The 22,902-nt window shown below is 32.7% G+C and overlaps 1 protein-coding gene across 1 annotated transcript in view; it reads right to left on the reverse strand.

The window, feature by feature from the left end:
* Nucleotides 1–22,902, reverse strand: part of LOC118189710 (cuticlin-1-like) — a 128,557-nt gene that overhangs the window by 23,569 nt on the left and 82,086 nt on the right. Inside the window, exons 4-5 of the mRNA XM_035360369.2 lie at nt 13,655–13,863; nt 8,792–8,928 (exon numbers count right to left, since the gene is read on the reverse strand). Of these exons, the coding sequence (XP_035216260.1) occupies nt 8,792–8,928; nt 13,655–13,863 (346 nt within the window). The remainder of the gene's footprint in view (nt 1–8,791; nt 8,929–13,654; nt 13,864–22,902) is intronic.

Here is a 22,902-nt window from a genome sequence, read left to right on the forward strand (position 1 = left end):
ATAATTTATATAAAATTATCATGTAAAAAAAAAATCTGAAACCTTTCAGATTTTATATTACACCCAAAGAGGCGTTTTTTTAACTTTTTGTGTGTTACTTTTATTTATTAAATATCATGTTCTTCGGACTTAAACCATAAAATTCAATCCAACAGCAATATCGCAAAATATTTAAAAGAATATATGTTTAGAATTTCCGATACACAGTCTCGCGGGCGCTGGACAGAAAAGTGTTTCTTTTTCCCGTACATTTTTGCCATTGCTCACTTTGAAATCCGTGAGTTTTTTAATCAAAAACTCATAAATGCTTTACAAAATATGAAATCGAAAATAAAACAAATCCCAAATTTGGGCTTCTAGATGCCCATATTCGGGTGGAGAAGTACGTTATTTAAAATTTGATGGCTCTAGGTACAGTTTGTTCATCACAATGCGAGAAACATACCTACATTTGTGCAGATTCTTCATTATTTAATTTCTTTAAATATAATACAGGGCTCTAATATTTGGTGGCAACAATTTAAAAAGTGATTCGCTGCTTATAGCGAATCAACGCAAAGTAATCTGGGCAAATTGCCCCTTTGGGCTAAAAATACATCAATATGAAATTAAGCCGCTGCTTGAATCATAGTTTCTCAAAATAAAATTTTAATTAAGAACACCCTGTGTATATGCCTACAGAAAAAAACTACTTTAGAACTTTAAATTATTAATTACAGGACGAAAATCAAATAAAAATTTATGGATTACTAGGAAGAAAAGTAGAAGTTTGGGGGAAATGCGATATCACTGAAAATTAACCATTCAGTGATTCTGATATAAAGGCGAAAGCTATAAGACGATATTAAAACCTATTTTCACTTTTTATTTATATATTTTTAAGTAGAACGGTGAAGTTTATTCACCATGTAGAAGTTTTACGGTTGAGAAAACCTGTTGGATTTTGTCGCTTGGCAGCAAACTGTGCAGGAAAGCAAATAAAAAAGGGGGGGTCTGACTCAATAAAGAGGAATAAGATAATAGACCCTTTTCGCTTGGGATGGTGCTACGGTAATGACATCATGGCAGGTGAGGAACTCGTAATTCTCAGTCTGCGGTGAAACCTAAATAATAATTGAATTAATAATAGAGTTCGTGTCATCATTGTTGAATGCCTTTTTTTCCTCTTTTCCGGCTCCTACTTCAGTTTTTATTTTATCTCAGGCTTTTGTCCCTTTTCTAGTTAAATACTTTCCCCTTTCAAGAAAACACGCTTAAAAGGATGACTTTTTTCATTTATAGTGTTCAAAAGGCTTAATTGTATGCTAGAACTAGGTTTTTGCATATCATTCCTGTAATTACTTCAACACGTACGTTAAATATAGAATTAGCGGATGATTTTTTTAGAACTTTGTTTCACTAATTCCAGTTGAGAGAAACACCCATAGAAGACCAAGCTAAGCGAATGTTGCATTCTTTTCTAATTTAACCACTTTTTTATAGTTTTGCGTAGCTTTGCCCCTTACATTCAAGGCAGAATTGAATTTAATAATACGCTGATGTCTTATGTCATTTTAAATCAAAAATAAAAATAGAATATTCAGTTTTCAGACTACGAAAGATGTATCGAGGATGAAAATGTTGAAGTTTTTCTCTAACAATAATTTATCTAAATTTCTCTAATTTTTACCTTTTATTTTTCTGTATTCCCAGATAAGAATTTACATTAATATTTCGGCAATGAAATAAGAACACAAAGGTTGAGTAGCATATTGATTTGAACATAATATCTAAAATGATATTTTTAATCTAAAAAAATATTTATTGTTAATCCATCTTACTACACACAAGAAAAGAAGCCCGTGTTGTTTATTTGTGCCTATAAATCAAAAATAGTATACGTATACACTTAATATGTTTTTATTTAATTTTTAACATATACTCATTATATTAATACTTTATTTACTTAAATAACTTCTGCCTACCAGCGGCCGAGCGGTAAAGTAGCTGAACACTGGTAGTTCGGTCTGAGGTTCGAATCCCGCGAACGAAATGGCTGCATGGGTGTTTTCCCCATGTGTAACGTGTATACGAGCTAGTTTCCCTTAGAAAGTCCTCCACGAAGGCATTTCTCCCCTTAAGCAGTTAGCCCTCGAGGCTTTGCCGTAATTAAATAACCTAACCTAACCTTAAATAACTTCTACTGAAAGATAGACAAGTGTAATCCTATCAGTAATAGTTTTAGCAAGTAAAGTAAGATAAATTAAAAGTGAGCTTTTACGCAATATCTTCTTTCACACAGATACAGTAATACATATCTTTCTCGCTTAACAAATACCACTCCCTTTTAGAATATATTTAACTAAAATTTCTGTATACAACATTGTTCTTTGTAATGTATGGTCCCACCAGTGGCCGAATGATTAAAGACCGTTGAATGTTGGTAGTTCGACTCGGGATTAATCCAAGGTGAGCGGGCTGACTGCATGGTTAACTTCCGTGGCTTTCCCCATCTCTAATGCTAATTCTAGCCAGTTTCCTCTAAAAAGCCCTCCATAAAGGCATTCGCCTAGTCACTTAGCGCTCGTGCGCTTTATTATACTCAAATAACATAACCTAATCTAACCTTTTTAATATACGCCGTGTTCACAAAAATTCTTACCTGGCCTATATTTTCGCAACCGTTGGTGTCAGGTATGTATTTCCAGTTACAAAAACGTTTCAAATGATGCAAATGTTCCGGTATTTTCGCTTTTACATTTAAAGAAATCATTTTTGTTAAAACTAAGATATATAATTTTACGCATTCCTTCCCGTCCCTATACTTATATTTAGGAAAATTTTGTAGATGTTATAAAAATAAAACACAAAACTTTTGAGTCCCGTAAGATAAAAATTGATTGAGATACTTAATATTAAAATCAGAGATCATATTCAGGGGCTTTACACACATTGAAGCGAGAAATGTTTCCATTTGTACTTACCCAAAATAAAATAACAATTAAGAAAAAGTTTCTGAAGTTAAGATATTGTTAAGTGCTTAGCATTTCTATGCGGAAAAATATTTTATGAAAAATATTGATTAAAATATATTTTTTTTTCCAAAATGGAGATCTTATTCGTAGAATCTTACAGAATTCGTGTTCTAGAAAACACTGGTTGCCTTTAGTATTGACACGTAGCCAACTTCTCTTATTATTTGCTTCAATTTAAAAATGAAAGTTATTACCAGAAGTAATAAAATTTCATGAGAATATGAATAACTATTTTAGACTTCTTAGATTTATTTTTCTATTTTTAGTCTTTGAAAGTTTACAAATTATTCGTTCGCAAATTCTTTCGTCAAATCAAATGTAACAAAATCATAAATTAAAGGCACTCGTAAATCACGAAAGAATATCATTGAACGGAATTTAAGGGGAGAAAAAACAACCTCTAATTATTATAATTTATTTATTAACCGACCCCTCAGTGCAAACTAAAAATGACATTAAAATTTGCAAATTTCGAAATTAAATATCTCATTGAATTTTAGTCGTACGGAATTCAAACTGTTTGTGTTGTATTTTTTGTAAGAAGTACAAATTTTGTCTAAATATAAATGTAGGATCCCGAGGAATGCATAAAAAGTTAGATTTTTGTAACTTTGATAAAACTGATGACTTTAAATTTGAAAATGCCATAACACTTACGTCATTTAAAACATTTTTGCGGTTGAAAGTATGTATCTGTTACCGTGAAAGACCGAAATTGGAGAACGTCGATTTTCACCGGAGAATATCAACATTCACCAAATACGTCGGTGAAAGACCGAATATTTCTTTACATTCTTGTATATTCGGACCCTCACCGGTGTATGTCGACAATCACAGATATGCTCTGGTGAAAGTCGAAAAGAGAGGTCATAAAGTACCATAATAGTTTAAGTTGTTGCAATAAATAAGATTTGAATCACATAATTTAGTAAGATTTTTATTACTGTTATTTTATTTTCTCATTTAGAACGTACTGTATAATTAAGTAAGTTTTTAACTTCTATTATTTTCCTTTCTCATTTTGAATGTATTGTGTGTTTTAGGTTCTCATGTTCTTAAGTTCATATTTCAAGTCTCAAGTGCGTTTATTCGCGACTGAATTACGGAGAAGAAAATATAATATTGTTATATGTTCAACATTCACCATTAGTACACGGTGAATGTCGACATTGACCGGTGTAAGTCAGAAATAAGAGTATTTGGAAAATATTTCAGACATACACCAACAGAGTATGTGAATGTTGACATTCACCGGTAAAAGTCGACATTCTCCAGATTTCGGTGTTTCACCGTAACATATCTACGACCAATGGTTACGAAAATAAAGGCTGAGAAAGGACTTTTGCAGACACGGTGTATAGCGGTTAAATGAAGATATGCAGTCGCAATCCAGAAGATATACAAACTGGCATAAAATGATGTATTTAAAAGTCTGTAAAAAATTAAATGAAAACTGCAAGGAAATAAATGTACTAGAATAAAATTTTAATTGAAACAGCAAAAATAGAATGAAAAAGTGTTATTTTACTTTAAAAAAGTGGAAATCACGGAAGACTTCTAAATAGTAATATTTTAGCGTTATTAATTTATTTATTGACGAATCAAGTTAATAGACTTGTATTGTGCTTTTGACTTTTAAAATACTGGTCTTTCATAATTAAAATTTTCCGTGAATTAATGTTCAGCCCGTGAGCTAAACACCTGCTTCATTACAACTGCGGTTAAACTAAATTAAAATCATATGAAAAAAAATTACAGCAGATGTTCTTTCAGTTTAATGGTATGAAATGGGTAATAAAGCCAAAATCTTTCAGCTGCGATGTCCAGCTTTAACACATATTTTGATTTCTTACCAAAGCATACGTGTTATTTTCCTTAAATATGGAGACTAGATATGTATTTCCTAAGTCTCTCAGGAAGTAAGAAATTTTAAGATTAGATGAGAGATTTAAGATAACAGCTTCAGTATTGGGGTTTTAATAACTCTATATACAGTATGTGTTCTAATTTTTATATGGTATTGTTGGAGGGAAAAATTGATAAATTAGTACAGGGAAAAATTGATAAATTAGTACAAAGTTCAAAACTAAATTAAAAAAGGTACTGTACCTTTACTTGCAAAATTCAATGAGTTCCTGAATATACCGACAAATTTTGCATGTAAATGCATGGAACGTTTTTTTTTATAATTAACTAACTTTTTAAATATTTTATTAACTAGTGTTTCAGCTGTACCGGAATTATATTAAAAAAGGTTTTCTATATTTTTAAAACCATATCATCCCCGGTGCTGGAAGTGTTTTCACGAAATTCTCTCTTTTTTTTTTTTTTTTGAAACTTTATAACGTTTGTGCTGCTTGGTTTAATGCATATTTAAATGTTTAAGGAAATGAAACCTATCACCACATATTTCAAAGAAACCTTAAGTTCACACTAGCTCTTAAAGGTCTTTTGAAAAAATTGATTTGATTATTACAAGAGATCCTTGCTATTTTATTTAATTTTTTACAATACAGTATAAAATATGGTAGGTGCAAAAAAGCCTAGAACTACACTAAAGAATTTAAAACATTTTCTTCATTAGGGAAATAATAAATAATAAATAAATAAAAATAGGTAAAACGCTTTTTTTTCTTGGATTCAGTTATCGTAGTAACTTAATTAAAAAAAACTGATTTCCATTGCTTTGTCAAAGCCTCAGATTAAAGCATCGAGATTTAAATGATTAAGATTGTTTATTTTTCTTTTAGGCCTTTCCCACAAAATTCCAATAGAATTTAATTTAGGATTTTGTCATATTCACATTCTACGAGATAAAGACTCTACCACAAATTTTGATCTACGCTGCATATCGAATATCTATGTACTCTTTAAGAAAGAAAGGAAAACAAAAGACACATTGAAGAAGGAGTTACCTTTGTAACGAAATTCCGCACGCAGCTACCATTCGATCCAATAAGCAAATGATAAATTTTAGAGGCCAATGTATAGGTAGAGATACAGAGCAACGTAAATGAGCATCCGGATAGTGCATATAAAAGGTAAAATCCAAATCTATGGCACAACTCTTAATCAAATGTGTTTCTATCTGCTCTTTTCGACTATACCAGTGTCTCGCAAATGGATTCACGAACAACATGAGCATATGTCGCCAAGTAAGAAAGGAAGTTCAAACAGCATGAAGAGGTAGAGTGGTCATATGGAAGAATCGTCCGACATTTGGGTCGGAATGACGCCGACATTCGCAAGACTAGCTGAACCACAACAGAGCACAGTGTTCAAGCAGCAGTCGATGTAAACAGAAGACAAAACGCGAAGACACAGCTATTGTCAAAGCGGTTCCCGCAGCACCTTATCCATCATTATCAGCAATTACAACGTGTTACCGGGACCGCAGTGGCCGCAAGACCATTGATAGGAGAACCAGAGAACTGGGTGCGTCCTCACGATACTCATTGCACTTTTTACATTACAGCTGTGCCACTGATAATGCTCGTTCAATTTGAAATTTGTTTGACTGACTGCGGTAAAATTGTCTTCGGCGATAACATATTTGTGCTACGAGCTAAGCCACGATTATGAGTTAAAACGGGGCTGGAGGCGTCATGAGCAGAGGGAATACGTACATTGATCTAAATGTCACAAGACTCACAGCACGCAAGAGGGAGTTATGATACCGAACGCCATTTCATTTGATAGTCGGCTTCCTTTAATTATCATTTGTGACAACATTACAGCACGTAGGTAGCACCAGGGTACATAGACGATATTTTGTGCCCCGTTGTGGAGAACGTTTTTTCGACGCACTCCGGGCTTGCATTTCAACAGAATAATGCATAGCCGTGTATGGCAATCATTCCAACTGATTACTTCTTGCTTGTCAAACTTTTTCTAGCTCATCTATGTCGCTAGATCAAAGCACATTTGGATACATGACGAGCAGGTGCCCCCGATCATCCTAGACTATCGCCGATCTGTCTTAACATTTCGAAAGAGTTTGGCAAGAAATCATGCAAAAGGTCACCCGCCAACTCAACTAGTCAAACCAAGTAATAGCTTTCATGAGGGGTAGAGATGGGCCAAGGTCTTATTGACTGATTCGAAATATGTAACTGCATTTTCTGAATAAAATGTTCAATACACTTCTTAATCACTTCTTTTTGCATGTATATGTAAATTTATTATTATCTTGCATTAACTAGTTATTTATAATCTCAGCCTTTAGTATAAGTTGTCCTTTCCTTTTCCTCACCAGAAATGTAAATGAGAGTATTTAAGCTGAGGGTTTTTTGATTGCAAGACAATATGCTGCCGACATTTAAATTGTTAACCCTGGTTAAATATTTTCTTCTGCTAAAAAGCAAAAGTAACGTTAAAAATTTATTTTAGGTATTTTAAACTGCAACTGACAAAAGACTTTAGAGTTACGAACAGCGATAAAAATGCAAATTAAATCTTGTTCTCCAAAATACCGCTAAGTTCATCTACTCGTACAAAAGCATGCATTACAAGTCGACTAAAAACATGTTAAATTCCCGGATATTGAGAATAATGTTCCCCCGCAACAAATGAAACTTACATTCCCAAAGATTTTTGAACCATTCTATATTCTACACGTTACACGAATTCGATATACTAATATTTAGACTTATAATTCCTTCTCGAGTACTGTATTAATTTGCGTATTACAAAGATCTAAGTGAACTAAATAGCATTACATTCTACGTAGTCGAGAAATAAAAGAAAAGCTCCCATACTGTACGTTGTGAAACAAAAAATCGAATACAGATTTTAATCTGGGAAGATGATCTATATAGTATATTACTTACCGCATGATAATCCAAACCTTTAATATTAGTGATTGTCCACAGAAGCCTAGGATTTGTTATCTACCATAATAACAGTAAACAGTTATCCAGGATTAGATTGGATTGTTTGAATATGGCAAAGCACACTATGGGCTAATGGCAAAGCATACTTAGGCTGATAGCCAGATAGAAGTGTTCCCGAAGGATTTTCTAACAGAAACTGGCTGGTATGGCGTTACGCAGGGAAAACCACGAAAACTCCAATATAGCCGGCACGTTGCCGGGATTTGACGAACTACCAGTTTAGCGGTTTCATCCGCTCGGCCACTGGTGGGCTTCTGAGATTAGAAAAAATTTTAAAATAAACTATAAGCAGATCTATAGTATATTATTAGTGGATCTATAGCATTCGTATACAAACCCAGAGATTAAAAAATTCTTGGCTAAAACAAAATCGTTATAGATTCGGCACATATTTATCTCAAATAACGATGTGATTATCAAAAGCAATCTAAAATATTTTAGGGAAGAGGTTTATAAACCACCTACGTTGTAGGTGTACTGTATATTTCGTTTAATATAACGGAATACTTTTCCTTCAAAAATCCATGCATAGTTATAATACTTAAAACAGCTTACTGTTAAATTCTGCTTGCATTTGAATCTAGATTACGTTTGGGCAAATTATTTAATTATCAGAAGTATTAAAATGGATTAGATGGGCATGTACATACATCATTATAGTCAGGGTATTTTTAATTTAATTCCTTTAACATCACTGGAAGCGTGTCACATAGCTAGCACTTGAGCTTCATTACATTTACATCATTGAAAAAGGAATCAAGAACTGAGAGTTTTCCTACTTTTTAACTTAAGATTAATTATTTTTTAAAAGGCTCCTCTGAACTTTTTGAACGAACAATCTTAAATCAAACAAAAATATACTGATTGACAGAAACATTAACTTACTTGACTCCCACACCAGAAGACATTGTTTCATTCTTAGTTTGATATAGGCAACGTATGTGGAAACCTCTGCCGAAACTTGTGACCAATTTATGATGGGGTTGAACCACAACAGTGTTAAAATATTCAACTCCTTCAGACTAAACGAAAAGACAAAAATTAATTAGAATTACAACAAACTACGTTTCACAAGGTGAAATATCAAATTAAATACTATACTACATCTAATTTAGTTTATAAGAAGCATCAACATTTCTATGTGGTCCAAATCGCATTTTCGCTCTCGATTTCATCATTGAAATCATAAAATATATTCAATCAAAACTCTGTTAAACAGGGACGTAATAACCATGCCCTGTATTATATATATATATATATATATATATATATATATATATAAAGTTTATTTATTGCAGAAACACGAAAATATGACTGTCACAAATCATCTGCGTAAAACAAAACTGTCTGCGGAAAATTAAAAAGAGGTTAAAAAAATAAAATAAAATAAATTAAAAAAAAGCTTGGAGTAACAGCAATAATGGCGGATGACGTTTGCCAAGTGAAATTTACAATAAAAAAAACAAAGCATTCTAATCGACATTTTTACGCGATTTTGAAATCGATGACTTTCTCAAGTTCATTTTTAAATATTTTTGTTAATGTCATTTCTAACTTAGTTTCTTCATTTCTAATGATTTTTACTCTTTCGTTGTTCAATGTGTTCTTTTTGTTTCGAATACTGATTTAATTGAGTAACCAAATGAGCTCCACATTAAGCTAAGCTGTTTAGAAATACAGATAAACTTTTAATACTATTTTTTGGTTAATTGAAATTTGAGTTGTTACTCTTTCCTATCCTTACCTGCCTTAAATATGGATCCCAACATCTTAAATGTGAATGATTTTAAGGGTTAGTAAATTTTTCATTAAATCTTGAAGAAATTTTGAAAAAAAAAAAAAAAAAGGCAGATACACAAAAAAAGTTTCAATCGAAGATATATGCAATCCGTTATATCCAATTTTCATACCCTTGAAGATTCGCTATAGCATTATAAAACAACAGTAAATGTATAGGAAATTTGGCGCGACTAAAAGGCTTGTTCTTTATTCACAGGAATTCTTTATTCGACTTTTGTAACAAATGAAATGAGAGTTTTTAATGAGCTTGATAAACACGCACACCTACTTTAATTTTGGGAAAATCAAAAGCTAAGGAATCTTTAGTGATCAAACTGAACGCAGAACAACTAAAATTCATTAACAATTCAGAAATAATTTTAAACAATAAATATGCAATTATCAAAATTAATCAATAACAAATTAACAGTTATGTAGGGTGGGGCAAAAAAAAAGTGGCCTGAAAAACAGAGTAACTCTGTTCTCCAGGCTACTTTTATTTGCCCCACCCGTTATAATCCTATTAATCCTAATTTTATTAATACTTTTCTTAGTAAACTAATAATCAGTAACAATATTTATTGATACAAAATGCCTAAATGACGCATATTAATATTATTAATAGTGCCATTATATGAAATTAAAGTATTGTTACGTTTCCTTCTTCCTTCACCAGTTGTTAGGTTACGGGGTTCGTGCAGATTTGGAGTGAATAACGACGACACATGATGATGAAGTATCAAAACACACTTTATTTACCAATATCAATCAGGACACCTCCAAAACACTTTTACAGTCGTCACAGATCTACTATAAACACACTGGAACAATCAGCGACACAGCCTTCACACTGTCAGGCAATAGTGGTGGAGACAGCTTCACTACAAAGCACCAGAGTACAGCTCCCGACTGTGCTCGGTCGTTTTCGGAACTCCACGTACTCTCGAGACTCTCCACGCTACAAATCGCGATGCACTCGACGACACACAGAGCATAGCTCCCGACTCTTCGGTTCAGTCGTTCCCGGAGCTCAACACGCTCTCTCGACGATGCACTAACTGCGATATTCGAAGACATTCTTTCGATGCACTCGACGACCCACTCAGCACTCGCTGCCCGGCTGTCAACTCGATCGACTCCGCACGGACTGACTAACTCGAGACACTGACGTTCTCGCACTGACGAGACACACACTAACTGACTGCGGACCAGCAGGGTTTATATAGCTTCCAACTTGTGTTCGAGAACATTCTGGGCTAAACCGGTAAGAATTCGTTCCAGAAGGATCTCCATCCGTCCATGGCATGTCGCCAATTTTGTCACCAAATGAGCGATTTCTCACCAAATGTGGCAACCCTAAACTTGCTTTGCGGGGAAGCTACCTTACCGCGCCTTAACATTTCGTAACAATATATATTATAACTTCCGTTTAAAATTAACAAAATTGGTTTAGTACTCTTATTAGGTGTTAAACTGTTACGTTTATGCAAAATGTATTATTTTCAATGTATGAGTCGCAATAATTATTTGTGTATTGAGTTGCTATAACTTTTATTTTTATAACTGTATATTCATTTAAGAAATAAGTTGAATTTGTAGTTATGTATTTACATCTCTTTCCGTTTAGGATGAATGTTGCTTCGTCATGTGATAAAAATATGTATGGAAGAATATTTAGGAAACTACAGCTTCTAGTTAAAGGCTATAATGGATACAGGGAATTCAGAATCTTCTGTTTCAACAATTCGGCCTCTTCGGTTATGAAAGCAGGTCTATAGTCTGGCCTGCATTAAGAGTTTTATAAATGCCATCAACGAACGTACTTTTGCATCACCATTACGATCTAGCCACCTTTATCAGTTTTGAAAATAATAATATGTTATTTATAGCAAAAAAAAAAATTTCCCTTTTCAGATTAAAGTTGGAAGAAGTGGTGAAATTTGGCAAACCTTTCCAATCTTTGAAAGAGTTTAACTCGCTCGCAATGAAGAAATATTCGCCTCAGATTCGCTTTCGAAAAGCGTTCGTTTGAAGTCAGCAGTATATTAAGTTTAAATTTTTCTTATTTTCAAAGTTCCGTTTGGAGTTTGTCTCTTACTTATTATTGTTTTATATCTTCTTCGCATCTGTGACTGAGTAGTCACAGACTGAGTGGTAATTCGAGTGAGTGAGTGGTAATTCGAGCCGAGTTCAGATCTCAAGTAAGTAAGTGGTAATTCGACTAACTGAGTAAATTCCACCAATAACTGAGTAAATTAACACTCTCTTATTATTCCACCAATAACTGAGTAAATTAACACTGAGTAAATTCCACCAATAACTGAGTAAATTACCAAGTAAGTGAGTGGTAATTCGACTGACTGAGTGGTAATTCGATCCGAGTTCAGATCTCAAGGAATAGCCTAGTTTACTATGTAAGTAATCTGCAGTTTTCCCCTTTGTATGACAGAAATAGGAGGTAGGTTTCCATTAGAAAGTCCTTCATTTTCAAAATTTCAACTGTTTATTTTAAATAATACTTCTTCTCCTTCTGAGAGCATTAAACAAGATTTTTTAGGGGGGGCTACAAAGATTGAAGATTAAACATATTATATCTGGGATTAAAGATATCCACTAGTTGTTAACTGCTCTAATAAATTCAATTGAGAACCGAAAATTTATCAACGAAATTTTCAAATTAATTCTTTTACACTTATTATCTATTTCAAATGATTCTTTACATAAGTTTTATAATATCTTATACATAAGTTTTATAATATCTTTATAATATCTTATAAGTTATCCGTCAAATAAAATAAGCCTACTGATATGACTCCTAGAAAAATAAAATTTCTTCAGTTGAAATCAGTCTTATTTGTTATTCAATAAAAAACATTAACAAGCAACAAGAAGCTGAAGACTACAGTAAACTATCGCTTTACGATGCCTGTGGATTGCTATACCTCTTGTTTGATGTGGCTATGTGTTCTGTCTTTTAAATAACTTGCTATGTATAAACGGCATTTATACTAACTTCAGCTGAGCGCAATGCCAAAAAAGCAACCTCCAGCCAACGGCATCAAATGTGCATCCCATCTCGGTCATTTTTTTAAAACTGCTCATCAAGTCAATTTCACTAATTTATTTATATAGTTAGAAGCAGCCACATGCGACCGTGAAACGACCCTTGTCGAAACTACCGTAGCGTTGACAACTACATGGGTTCAAGCAATATTATAAACATTTGCTGTCACAAAACGATTCTATTTTTTCCGACAAAGCAACTCTTTTTCTTTTCTGAAAAATCTTGATTTTGGCAAAGTCAATACTATCATCATCTGATATTTAAAAGAACTCTTCGTGACCATTATTTTAAATTAACAGTTACATTTAATGATTAAGGGTTAAAGTACAGAATTTTCAATTTTAGTAGAATTGAGTTAAATCATTTCGTAATGAACGAATAATACGTGATGTTTTCACAAAAGCACACATTACATAAGCTATCATACTACATGATGAAATAGCTTATTCCATTCATGAACATGTCCGAAATCATTAACCATAAACTATTTTCCTTGATGCCTATCCTTAAGAATAGAAAAAGAATAAATTAGAAGGAAATTTTGGTGTGAAAAAATGGGAAGTAGAATACTAATTTATCAAACGAAGTATTATCATTGGCCTATACAAAAGGCAAAAAGAAATTGAAAAGAAATGAAGAGGAGTGGTAGAGATTGGTCTTTTTTGACTCAGCCTTCTGTTTCGAAATAAAATGTTTCCCTTGCGAGTATAATAAATACAGTACTTCCGTATTTGCTTCGCAACCTCATTAATAAATACAGACTTTCCTATTTAATACGATTTATGACATTTAATCACAGACATAATAGTCAAAATTAGGATTAACATTTTATCAACACAAAATTATATAGACTAAGGATAATAACTTAGAAAGTAATGTTTTGAAAGTATGAGTTATTGACTTACGATATCATGACTCATCGTATTACATGAGCGAAGTGGTAACTTATACGTAATTTTTGAGCCAGCATGTTCATATTCAGTAAGACAGCTGGAATTCCTCGACAATCCCCTAGGATATATCATACCGTTAAAGTCCTCATCTGGTGTGGATATGGTTACTACTATATTGTTGCTGTTGCATTCTATTTCGACGTCAGATAATCGATTACCAACTAAAATGCAAAAAGAAAAAAAAAAGAATTATTTTTAACAGTTTTTACAAAAATATGTATCATATTACAACATAACACTGGCTAGAAAGAATGAAGTAACAAGTTTTATAAATTGGAGTAATAAATAATTAAGAGAAATAATAAATTATATTTTTTGGAATACCCTGCTTCCAATAGTTTTAATTATTTAAATCAATTTTTTTCACCTTCAGTGTCATAAGGTTTCCATGGATTTGTTGTAAAATAACCAACCTATGTTTCACTCCTAGTTGAAGCAAAATATATCTAGAATTCAATTATTAATGTGAAACTCTTGGAAAGTTAAATATAATTCTCAACAAGACGGCATATTGGCAGGAAAATTAGAAAGTGGAAGGTAAAGTATCCTACGACTTGTGTAAATAAGAGATTAAGATTGTTTTAACTACTTACTAGTTATTGTAACAATTTGCTAACGGAGAGATAGTGGAATATATTTGCGGTAGAAACTCGATCTACATAAGTTCAAAATACAACAAGGAGCTATTTTAACAGAAAGAAAAACTCCTTGTTATGTTTTCTTAGGTAGACAATTTTGAGAAGCTTTTGAGAATATTTTAATTAAAACCGTTCGCAGAATATGCTGTTGAAAATTTTCATTTTAAATTAAGCCTTGCCTAAGCATCGAATAACGATCTAGATCTTATTAATATAATTCTACGCGCATGAACATTTTCTAATATTTCCTATATTCCAGCGGTAATCCTGAAAAACAATCAAATTCGAACTTTGAATAGAAACATGAAAATTAGATGTTATTTATTATTCATGCTAACACGTCTACAAAAATGTATGTAATCAAAAAAAAAAAAAAAAAAAAAAAAAAAAAAAACTGATGCGTGATCACCGAAAGCGAATATTTTATCTCTGTTAGTAAAAGTACTCTTTTTATTGTAATTTCCCTTTCAAATAATGTAGGTAATGCTGCATATTCTTATCCTTTCTTTTTTATCATTGAATTTTCTGAGAAATTTCTACAGCACATCAAAATGCTAATTGGAAGCGAAGGTACCCTCTGAACCCATATAGCACCAAAATAAAATCTCCAAAACTGATGGTTTCAGGACTTTATTAATCGTATTTTAATTAATTAATTTTTAATTAACTTGAGAAAATGTAACTAATATAGTAAATTCATTTCATTTCCTTCTTAAGAATCATAAATTCCGTAAACATACAAGTTGAGTTAAAAAAGGCAAAAATGTAAGGGCAGGTGAGGAGAGTGACATAAGCACATTTTGTAACAGAATGCATGTGCGATTAGGATAAGTTATTTGAGTAAGACAAAGCACAGATATGCAGATTAATATTAACTATATCTATTCCTCTGCTTGTCTCAACTAATTCTTTACATCAGAGGAAGGTTTCTTGAATTTCACTCTCATTAACAAACTTATAAATCCTGCAGCATAACATTTGTTAATTAAATGTTTTGACTCGTCCCACTTGAATTGAAAAATTGCCATTTTTCAGTGTAGTATACAAACCCTCTTTAACATCATGTGGCATATCATTGACTCATCAACTTATTGTATTTTTCGAAAGTGGAATATTTTTTATTTTCATTACTGCAACTTCTCTCATCATTTTTACCCACAATAATTTTATATGAGAGTACTATGCGACTCTCACTGACTATGTCACTTCTTTGTAAGCTTTGCTAACTCACTTCCTGAGCCTTTTTACTAACCGTGAATGTGTTTAAAAAAGCTGTACTCTGTTTATTTTGATATTTTAACGGAGTTTAAAATAATCAACAGTTTTATTTTTCATATTAATTTCATATAATTTATCGTGAAATGTCTGTTCAATTTTGTTGCGGCCATTGCTGTATTCCAAATTGTTTTATCACTAACGAGACATAGTGGAAGAGGACATTCTGCATCCCCAGTCCATGTAAAGTATACTGATAAATAATTTTCGTTGTAAAAAAGGAAAGGTTTTTTTCCTGCACCACTTTCTTTATCACTCTTTTGGAATTTTGTATGAGATTCTAAATCTTCATCCCTAGTGTCTTCATATTAATCTGGATTGTTTTCAAGTAATGCCACATTTTAACCGTTAAACGTACAGAAGAATTAAAAAATGAGAAACGAAACCGAATCAAATACTAATAAAAACAAGAGTAGTAAAAATAATAGTAAAATAAACTAAATTATAATAAAATAAAAAACTAAATAATAGTAAAATAAAAACTAAATAATAGTAAAATAAAAGATACACTCTATCACTCTGTTTAACAAATCACATGATCCTACACTTCTTGCATCCCTAATGCATATACAGTTACACTAGATTCTAGTCGTGAAAAACTGAAAAGCTGCTTTTGGCTGTTCTGCTATGAGTGTTTAGACTCGTGTTGCTTGCATAGTCTTGCAATGCCAATGTACAGGTTAACGAAAATTGGTAACTAAGTTAATATCCTTCCATTTAAAAAAATTAGAATTTTTCCTACAGTTGAATTGGCAACGCAAGTAGGTCAACCAGCTGTGGAACGGTAAATTCGTTGAACACTGGTTGTTCGGTCTAGGATTTGAATCCGGGCGAAAGAACTGGATGTATGGGCGTTTACGTGATTTTCTGATGTGTAAGGTGTATACGAGCCATTTTCCGTTAGAACGCCTTCAACAAAGGCGTCCTTCCCTTGAGCAGACAGCCCTCGAGTGCTTTGCCATAATTAAGTAATCCGAATCCGGTAACGCAAATAACAAAGAAGTTTATACAACTGTTGATGATGAGTCTAACCGAGCATAGCCGTACAGCTAAATTCAGCTTTTCAGTTATCATAGGCTACACTCTTGTCAGTCACACCCGCTTCCCCAACGGATGTTAGCCGAATAGAATACCGAATTCCTTTTTTCCATTTATGACGTACACGTTATTTCCCTATTTCTTGTGGAACCCTTAACAATGTTTCACGAAACGCGCTAGGGTTTCCGAGACTCACATTTCATCTTCTCATCGGTACTGACGATTTGGATCAGGAAAATCCTTTACTGTTCAGCGGCACCCTGTACCACCTCAATGTGCCATTTCTGCATATTTTCCGAAACAAAATCTGTTTAGTTTGGTCCTGTGTACCTGCCTTTAAAATTTTACCAGATATTTTTAATAATCCTGCAATTAACATTAAGTATGCAAGAAAACTAATTTGGTTTTTAATGTAACATAAAAACGGATTGCATTAAATATCAAATTCTTCAGTATTTCTCATAATAAAATGATACTATTAATTTAACATATATTTTTCTAGTGGCATTCTCATGAAAATTATTTGAAGTAATAATAGTTTAGCTAAATATGGTTAAATAAGACACTATCAGAAGATATCTGTTTAGAAGATAACAGAAGACAGATAAGTTTCTGGGTTCATTCGGAATTCCGAAACCTTTCTAAATGCTCCTCTTGAATCTATCAAGTAATACCAAGAGTTCTAGAACTTTTAATATATCCTTCTTTACGTGTTAAAATTACATTTTACATTTATAGTAAATTCTCGACATAACTTCCAGTCCAAAAAACGAAGATCCTTCAGATCCGCCTATTTTTAAACTCCTATTAAGAGTGATAAGGTGATTTCTTTTCTCAGAGCCACTCGAACACGGTAAATTTCGTCTTTTTCAGTCATGTGTAACGGACTCAGCCAAAAGTATAGTACTTTTCAAACGCTTACAGTGCTTAAAAAAGAATGATTAATATTCATGCTACAAATATAAAACTTTCTGCCACTTATTCCTTAAATTTAAAAAAAAGTTTTAAACTACTTAAAAAGAAAATGGCATGGAATGCAGAAGTACTGAAATGGAGATAATCGTACTTATGTTTACATACAGTTCGATCAAAGTCGTTTTATTTTAGTGTTAGAACACTTTAGATACAATGCATTGTACTCCAGTGTTGCAATAAAATAACAGCGAGAATGCTGAAGATTCAGGGAAACCAACTACAAATTATTTAAAACTACTATGCTATGTTTTAATATTTAGAGAAAATAAATGTTTTTCTTCTCATTCTGATGTCTGATATTATTTAGTATTCTTCAACTTTCCAAACACGGAATTAATTGTAAAATTGTTTACAGGCTCAAAACTGAGCAGATACATAAATTCACATTTCACAATTTCGAGTATGTCAGCAAGCATATAAAACAAAGAAACAAAAAGACTATTGATGCAACTTTTACTGAAATAAAGAGTTTGATAAAAGATGAGATCGCATGATGTGCGTTGACTGATAACAAACAGCGTAGGTTCTGCAGTTTTCTCACGATAGTCGCGAACTCTATGTACCAACAACTAGAAAATGTTAAGATTCTTGCAAGCAGCCCACGGAAATGTCTCTTAAATGTAGGTGTAAAACAGGGAAATGAACCTTAAGCCTGAAGCAAATGTTTACTCCCACAGTTTATTCATCAAATGCAAATTCAACATACAAAGCATAACTTCAGCCTTGTTCCTCAGAGAAATCACTGGTCTTTTAAAAAAGAAAAGAAAAAAGTGCAGGCAAATTCTTCAGCAACCGTTCACAAATATCTTCGAGCATTTTATGTAACTGTAAATTATCAGATAAAATAAATATCATCAACCGTCAGGAGACGTTTTTAGGCTCGATATGCACATTTTGAAAAATTCGTTCGTACTGCATGATATAATAAGCATCAAATAAGTAAATACAAGGATATAAAACAAAACAACTACTAAGGAAGCTCCTTGACTGGATTTTAACGGAGTTTAAAATAATCAACAATTTTATTTTTCCTATTAATATAATTTATCGTGAAATGTCTGTTCAATTTTGTTGCGGCCATTGTTGTATTCCAAATTGTTTTATCACTAACGAGACATAGTGGAAGAGGACATTCTGCATCACCAGTCCATGTAAAGTATACTGATAAAATAGTGCAGTCCATGTGAAGCATACTGTTATAAAACTGGGTAACAGAACTTCAACGGAAATCTCGGTGACTCCAATACCGTTTGTCTCATTTGGTTTCTAAAATTGTCGTACAAGATAACATTTTTGATGTAGATTATGATATTGTTCTCATAAAATTCTCGAAGATTATCTGTCTTATGTTTATACATGTACTTAATGATCGAATGCAATAAGCCAGACATATTTCTTTCAGAGAAGAACAGGCTAACGCCATCTGGTAAGTAAAAGAAAAAGAAAACTAATGACAAAATAAATAAATAAAATAAAAATAAATGAAGGAAAATCAGGTAAAGAGAAAAAGACAATTTTTTTAAAATCGGTCAGTTTATAAACGCTGTATTTCATATTTTGAATATGAATACTGAACTTCAACTACTATATCCCTTATATAAGTTAATAGTAAGCATATCAGTTTAGCTGCTGTAAATGGATAATAATTTAACTTATATGCAGCCAGTGGACACCACTTTTCTGAATCAGTTCCTTATTTATCTATAACCAAAGTGAAGATAAACAGCCATTACGTTTGTGAGATACTGTACTTAAAATAAGGCAATGATACAGTAGAGAACCTATAAGTATTGATTTTTAGTTAATTATGTAGTGCGCGATCTATAGCTTTCAGTTAGTTAGTTATTATTTAGATGGCGTCACTAAAATATTATTTTTTAATTTCAATGTGCGATAAATTAGCAACAAAAAGAAATTATTAAAATAACAACCAATTTTAGTGCCGCAATCTAAAAGCAAATAACCAACTAAAAGCGGTAAATCACATACCATATATTTACCAATTTTTATTTATCAAATGATTTACAAAATATTTTTATTAATACTGAAGTAATAATTCCACAAAAAATAATTTTAGATATTTCTATAAACAAACACAATCACATATAACTCGTATGTTAGATTTACCGAATATGTTTTTCTAGTGCACGAACAGAAATTTTTTATTACTATTTCCGTTTAGACTAACTATAATAACTATTTACATGAAGTAGCGTTACATGTTTAAAAGTTAAAACCACATGATTGCCTTGGTGATTGTTTTTAATTTATTGTTTCGATTTTTAGATTGGATTATTTGGATTATTTTTTGCAAAGCATGCAAAGGCTATCTGCCTAAGGGTATGGATGCTTTCGTGAAGTACTTTCTCAGGGAAACTGGCTCATATTCATGTTAAACATTGTAATAATCAAGAAGACTCTCGGGGCCATGACAACTATGTCTATTACGTCTATGAAGTCATAAAGCAAAATGCAGTGCAGAAATATCACTGAATCTTTAAATAAGGTTTACAACAGCTACTCTGGAACGCAACTGATGAATAAAAGCAGTTGCGTTGTTTTTCTATAGGAACTTTAAAATGTGTTCCCTTATATGCAAGACATACTCCAATGGGCAAGTGGCTAAGACTGCTGAACACTGTGATTCTATCAGGGCTAAAATCCCCAGCGAAACGTTTTACGTGGTCTTTCCTATCTATAATGTACGAACGATGTTTCCAGAGTTCTGGGAATTTAGATGAAATTTTTTTTTATTTCAAAAATTTTCATCATTATTACAATGCAGATTTTTCAACATAACCCACATTTAATTGAACACACATATCCGAACGAAAAAATAGCTTTTTTTAAGCCTCAAAAGAACTTTCTCTCTCTCTCTCTCCTTATGGCACGGTTGAACTCTCATACTGAACACCAACGAAGGTTTTTTTTGTTTTTTTTTTTTTAAATGTGGGAACAGAACACTTCGCAGACGTTGAGCAATTTCTGAAAGTTTCATACCCCTCTTTCCACAAAAAGAAAATGTTTGCTCTTCCCATCTTCCGCGGTTGCAAAAAAAAAAAAAAAAAAAAAAAAGCTAATAATAATAAAATAGAGCTAATAAAATAGCTAATAATAATAAATAATAAAAGGGGCCGTTAAGCAACTGAGTCGGACTAATCAGTACTGCACGACACAGCTGCATAAACACTTCAAAACTTGTCTCTGGCCGATACATTACCTATAAATTCTAGGAACTAAATTATTGGGTCAGTCCATAAATTCGTGCGCATTTTTTGGTAAATTTTTAAATAATATAAAAAAATACAATTTAACATTTTACTCAATTATATATTTTCCTCCATTATCTACAATGTCTCGCCATCTTACAGGCAGCTTTTTTATGCCATTGCTGTAGAAAGACTTATTGTGTACATCCTGTTTAGAATTTAATTTTTTTCCCAGTAAAAAAAATTATAAGGCACGAAATAAGTGAAAAATTGGGGCAATACCTGAGGAGTAAGCAGGATGTGGCAAAAGCTCCCAATTAAATTCACTAATTTTTTGCAGCGTTGTTCGGGCCGTATGCGGTGTAGCGTTGTCATGACGAAACAACACTTTCTTGATATTTACCAATCGTGGGCGTTTTGTGATCAAATCTGAGTTTAGACGGCAAAGCTGTTCACTATAAACTTCTGACTTAATCGTTTGATTTGGTTCTAACAGTTCAAAACGTCCTGAAAACGGGGTTCATCATCAATGCTGCTTTTTCCAACTTTTTAAACCATTTCTGGGCAGTCCTTACTTACACTTATAGTGTGTTCACCATGTACACTATTAATTTTTATCGCTGCAAACCTGGCAGATTCACCACACGAAAATAGAAAATGTAGCACAGCACGTTTGTACTGATTACCTATATTCATCTTCTATGGGTACTAAAATGCGTTCGATATTTACGAAAGTTGGTGATGAACTGAATAATATGTTAGTTAAATGATGACAAGTTTCAACAGGTTCAAAATTGTATTGTTTTAGTAACTGCGTCATACTGAATTCCACGCATACTCTTAATGCGCACGAACTTATGGACTGACCCGATAGAATTCATAGAATTTTGGAAACATTTCACATCAATACAGGCCAGTTTTCCTTAGAAAATATCCCTTTCTTTAGGCTGAATTTGTTCGCATTCTGTTACTTGAGGGCACTCGAGGGCTATCTTCCGAAAGAAAGGGATTCCTTCATGGAGAATTTTTGAAGGAAATTGTCTTTTATTTGTACTACATATGGGTAAAATCACGCAACCTCTCATGCACCCAGCCCATTCGCCAAAATCTGAGCCCTGGTCGAACGACCAGCGTTCACCGACTTGCCGTTCGTCTGCTGGTGAATTGTTTCGACTTTTGAAGAGGCAGAGAAGAACATATGAATGCACATATAGCAGAATAATTCAACATTAAAAACAACACAAATTCAGTAAAAATCAAAGCCTCAAAAATTAAAACTTTCTTTGCTGGCTTATCTCCTTTCCACGCATAGATGCTCTACAGACTGAGTGATCTGGATTAAAGAATCCGCATAATTAATCAATAATTGTAATTCCTGAGTTAGAAACTGAACCTGGGATCAAAGACACAACAAGAAAGCTCTGTTGTTAACATTTTCGAGAGCTTTCGAATCCTTTCTGTTAGTATTACATTAGATAATATTTATGTCACTCTATAAAATTGAACCTATTACGTTCCGTATATTCCGTTGGCAAGAAATGAACTTTAAATCTCAATTTTTTTTTATTCTTTTGGCCACATGCATAATCGAATTCGTGCTGCATAGCATAGGGAAAGCAGCCAGTAACTCTCGACCAATAAGTACTATTCCACTCTCAGCCTGTACTACTCTTATTCAGCACAATGTTATGAAAAATATCCATTATAATTTAGGAGTCCAAATTACTTTTATAAAGAGTTACATAACTGATAATGTTACCCAAAAGTGAGATATTTCTGATATAGTATATAAAAATGTAAATGATCAATCCCAGTTTTATTTTTTAAGACTAACACTTTACAGAATATAGCGCTGTAGGATGTAAGTTGTAAGCAGAAAAAAAAAATGCTATAACTATCTCAATACTATAACTTCACAAAGGTAGCATTTCGAAGAAGCTGTGTAAAGAATTGCCACCTTCATTACCCGTGCTTTCAGGATGAAATTAGAAAGCACGTCCAGCTAGCAATCGGAAGGGTCGGAGCTCGGATTCCAGGGAAGGATTCGTTGCCACCAGCATGCCTG

This window comes from Stegodyphus dumicola, chromosome X1 (genome assembly GCF_044657685.1).
Source record: "Stegodyphus dumicola isolate Sdum_Otavi_A_Nest chromosome X1, ASM4465768v1".
NCBI lineage: Eukaryota > Metazoa > Arthropoda > Arachnida > Araneae > Eresidae > Stegodyphus > Stegodyphus dumicola.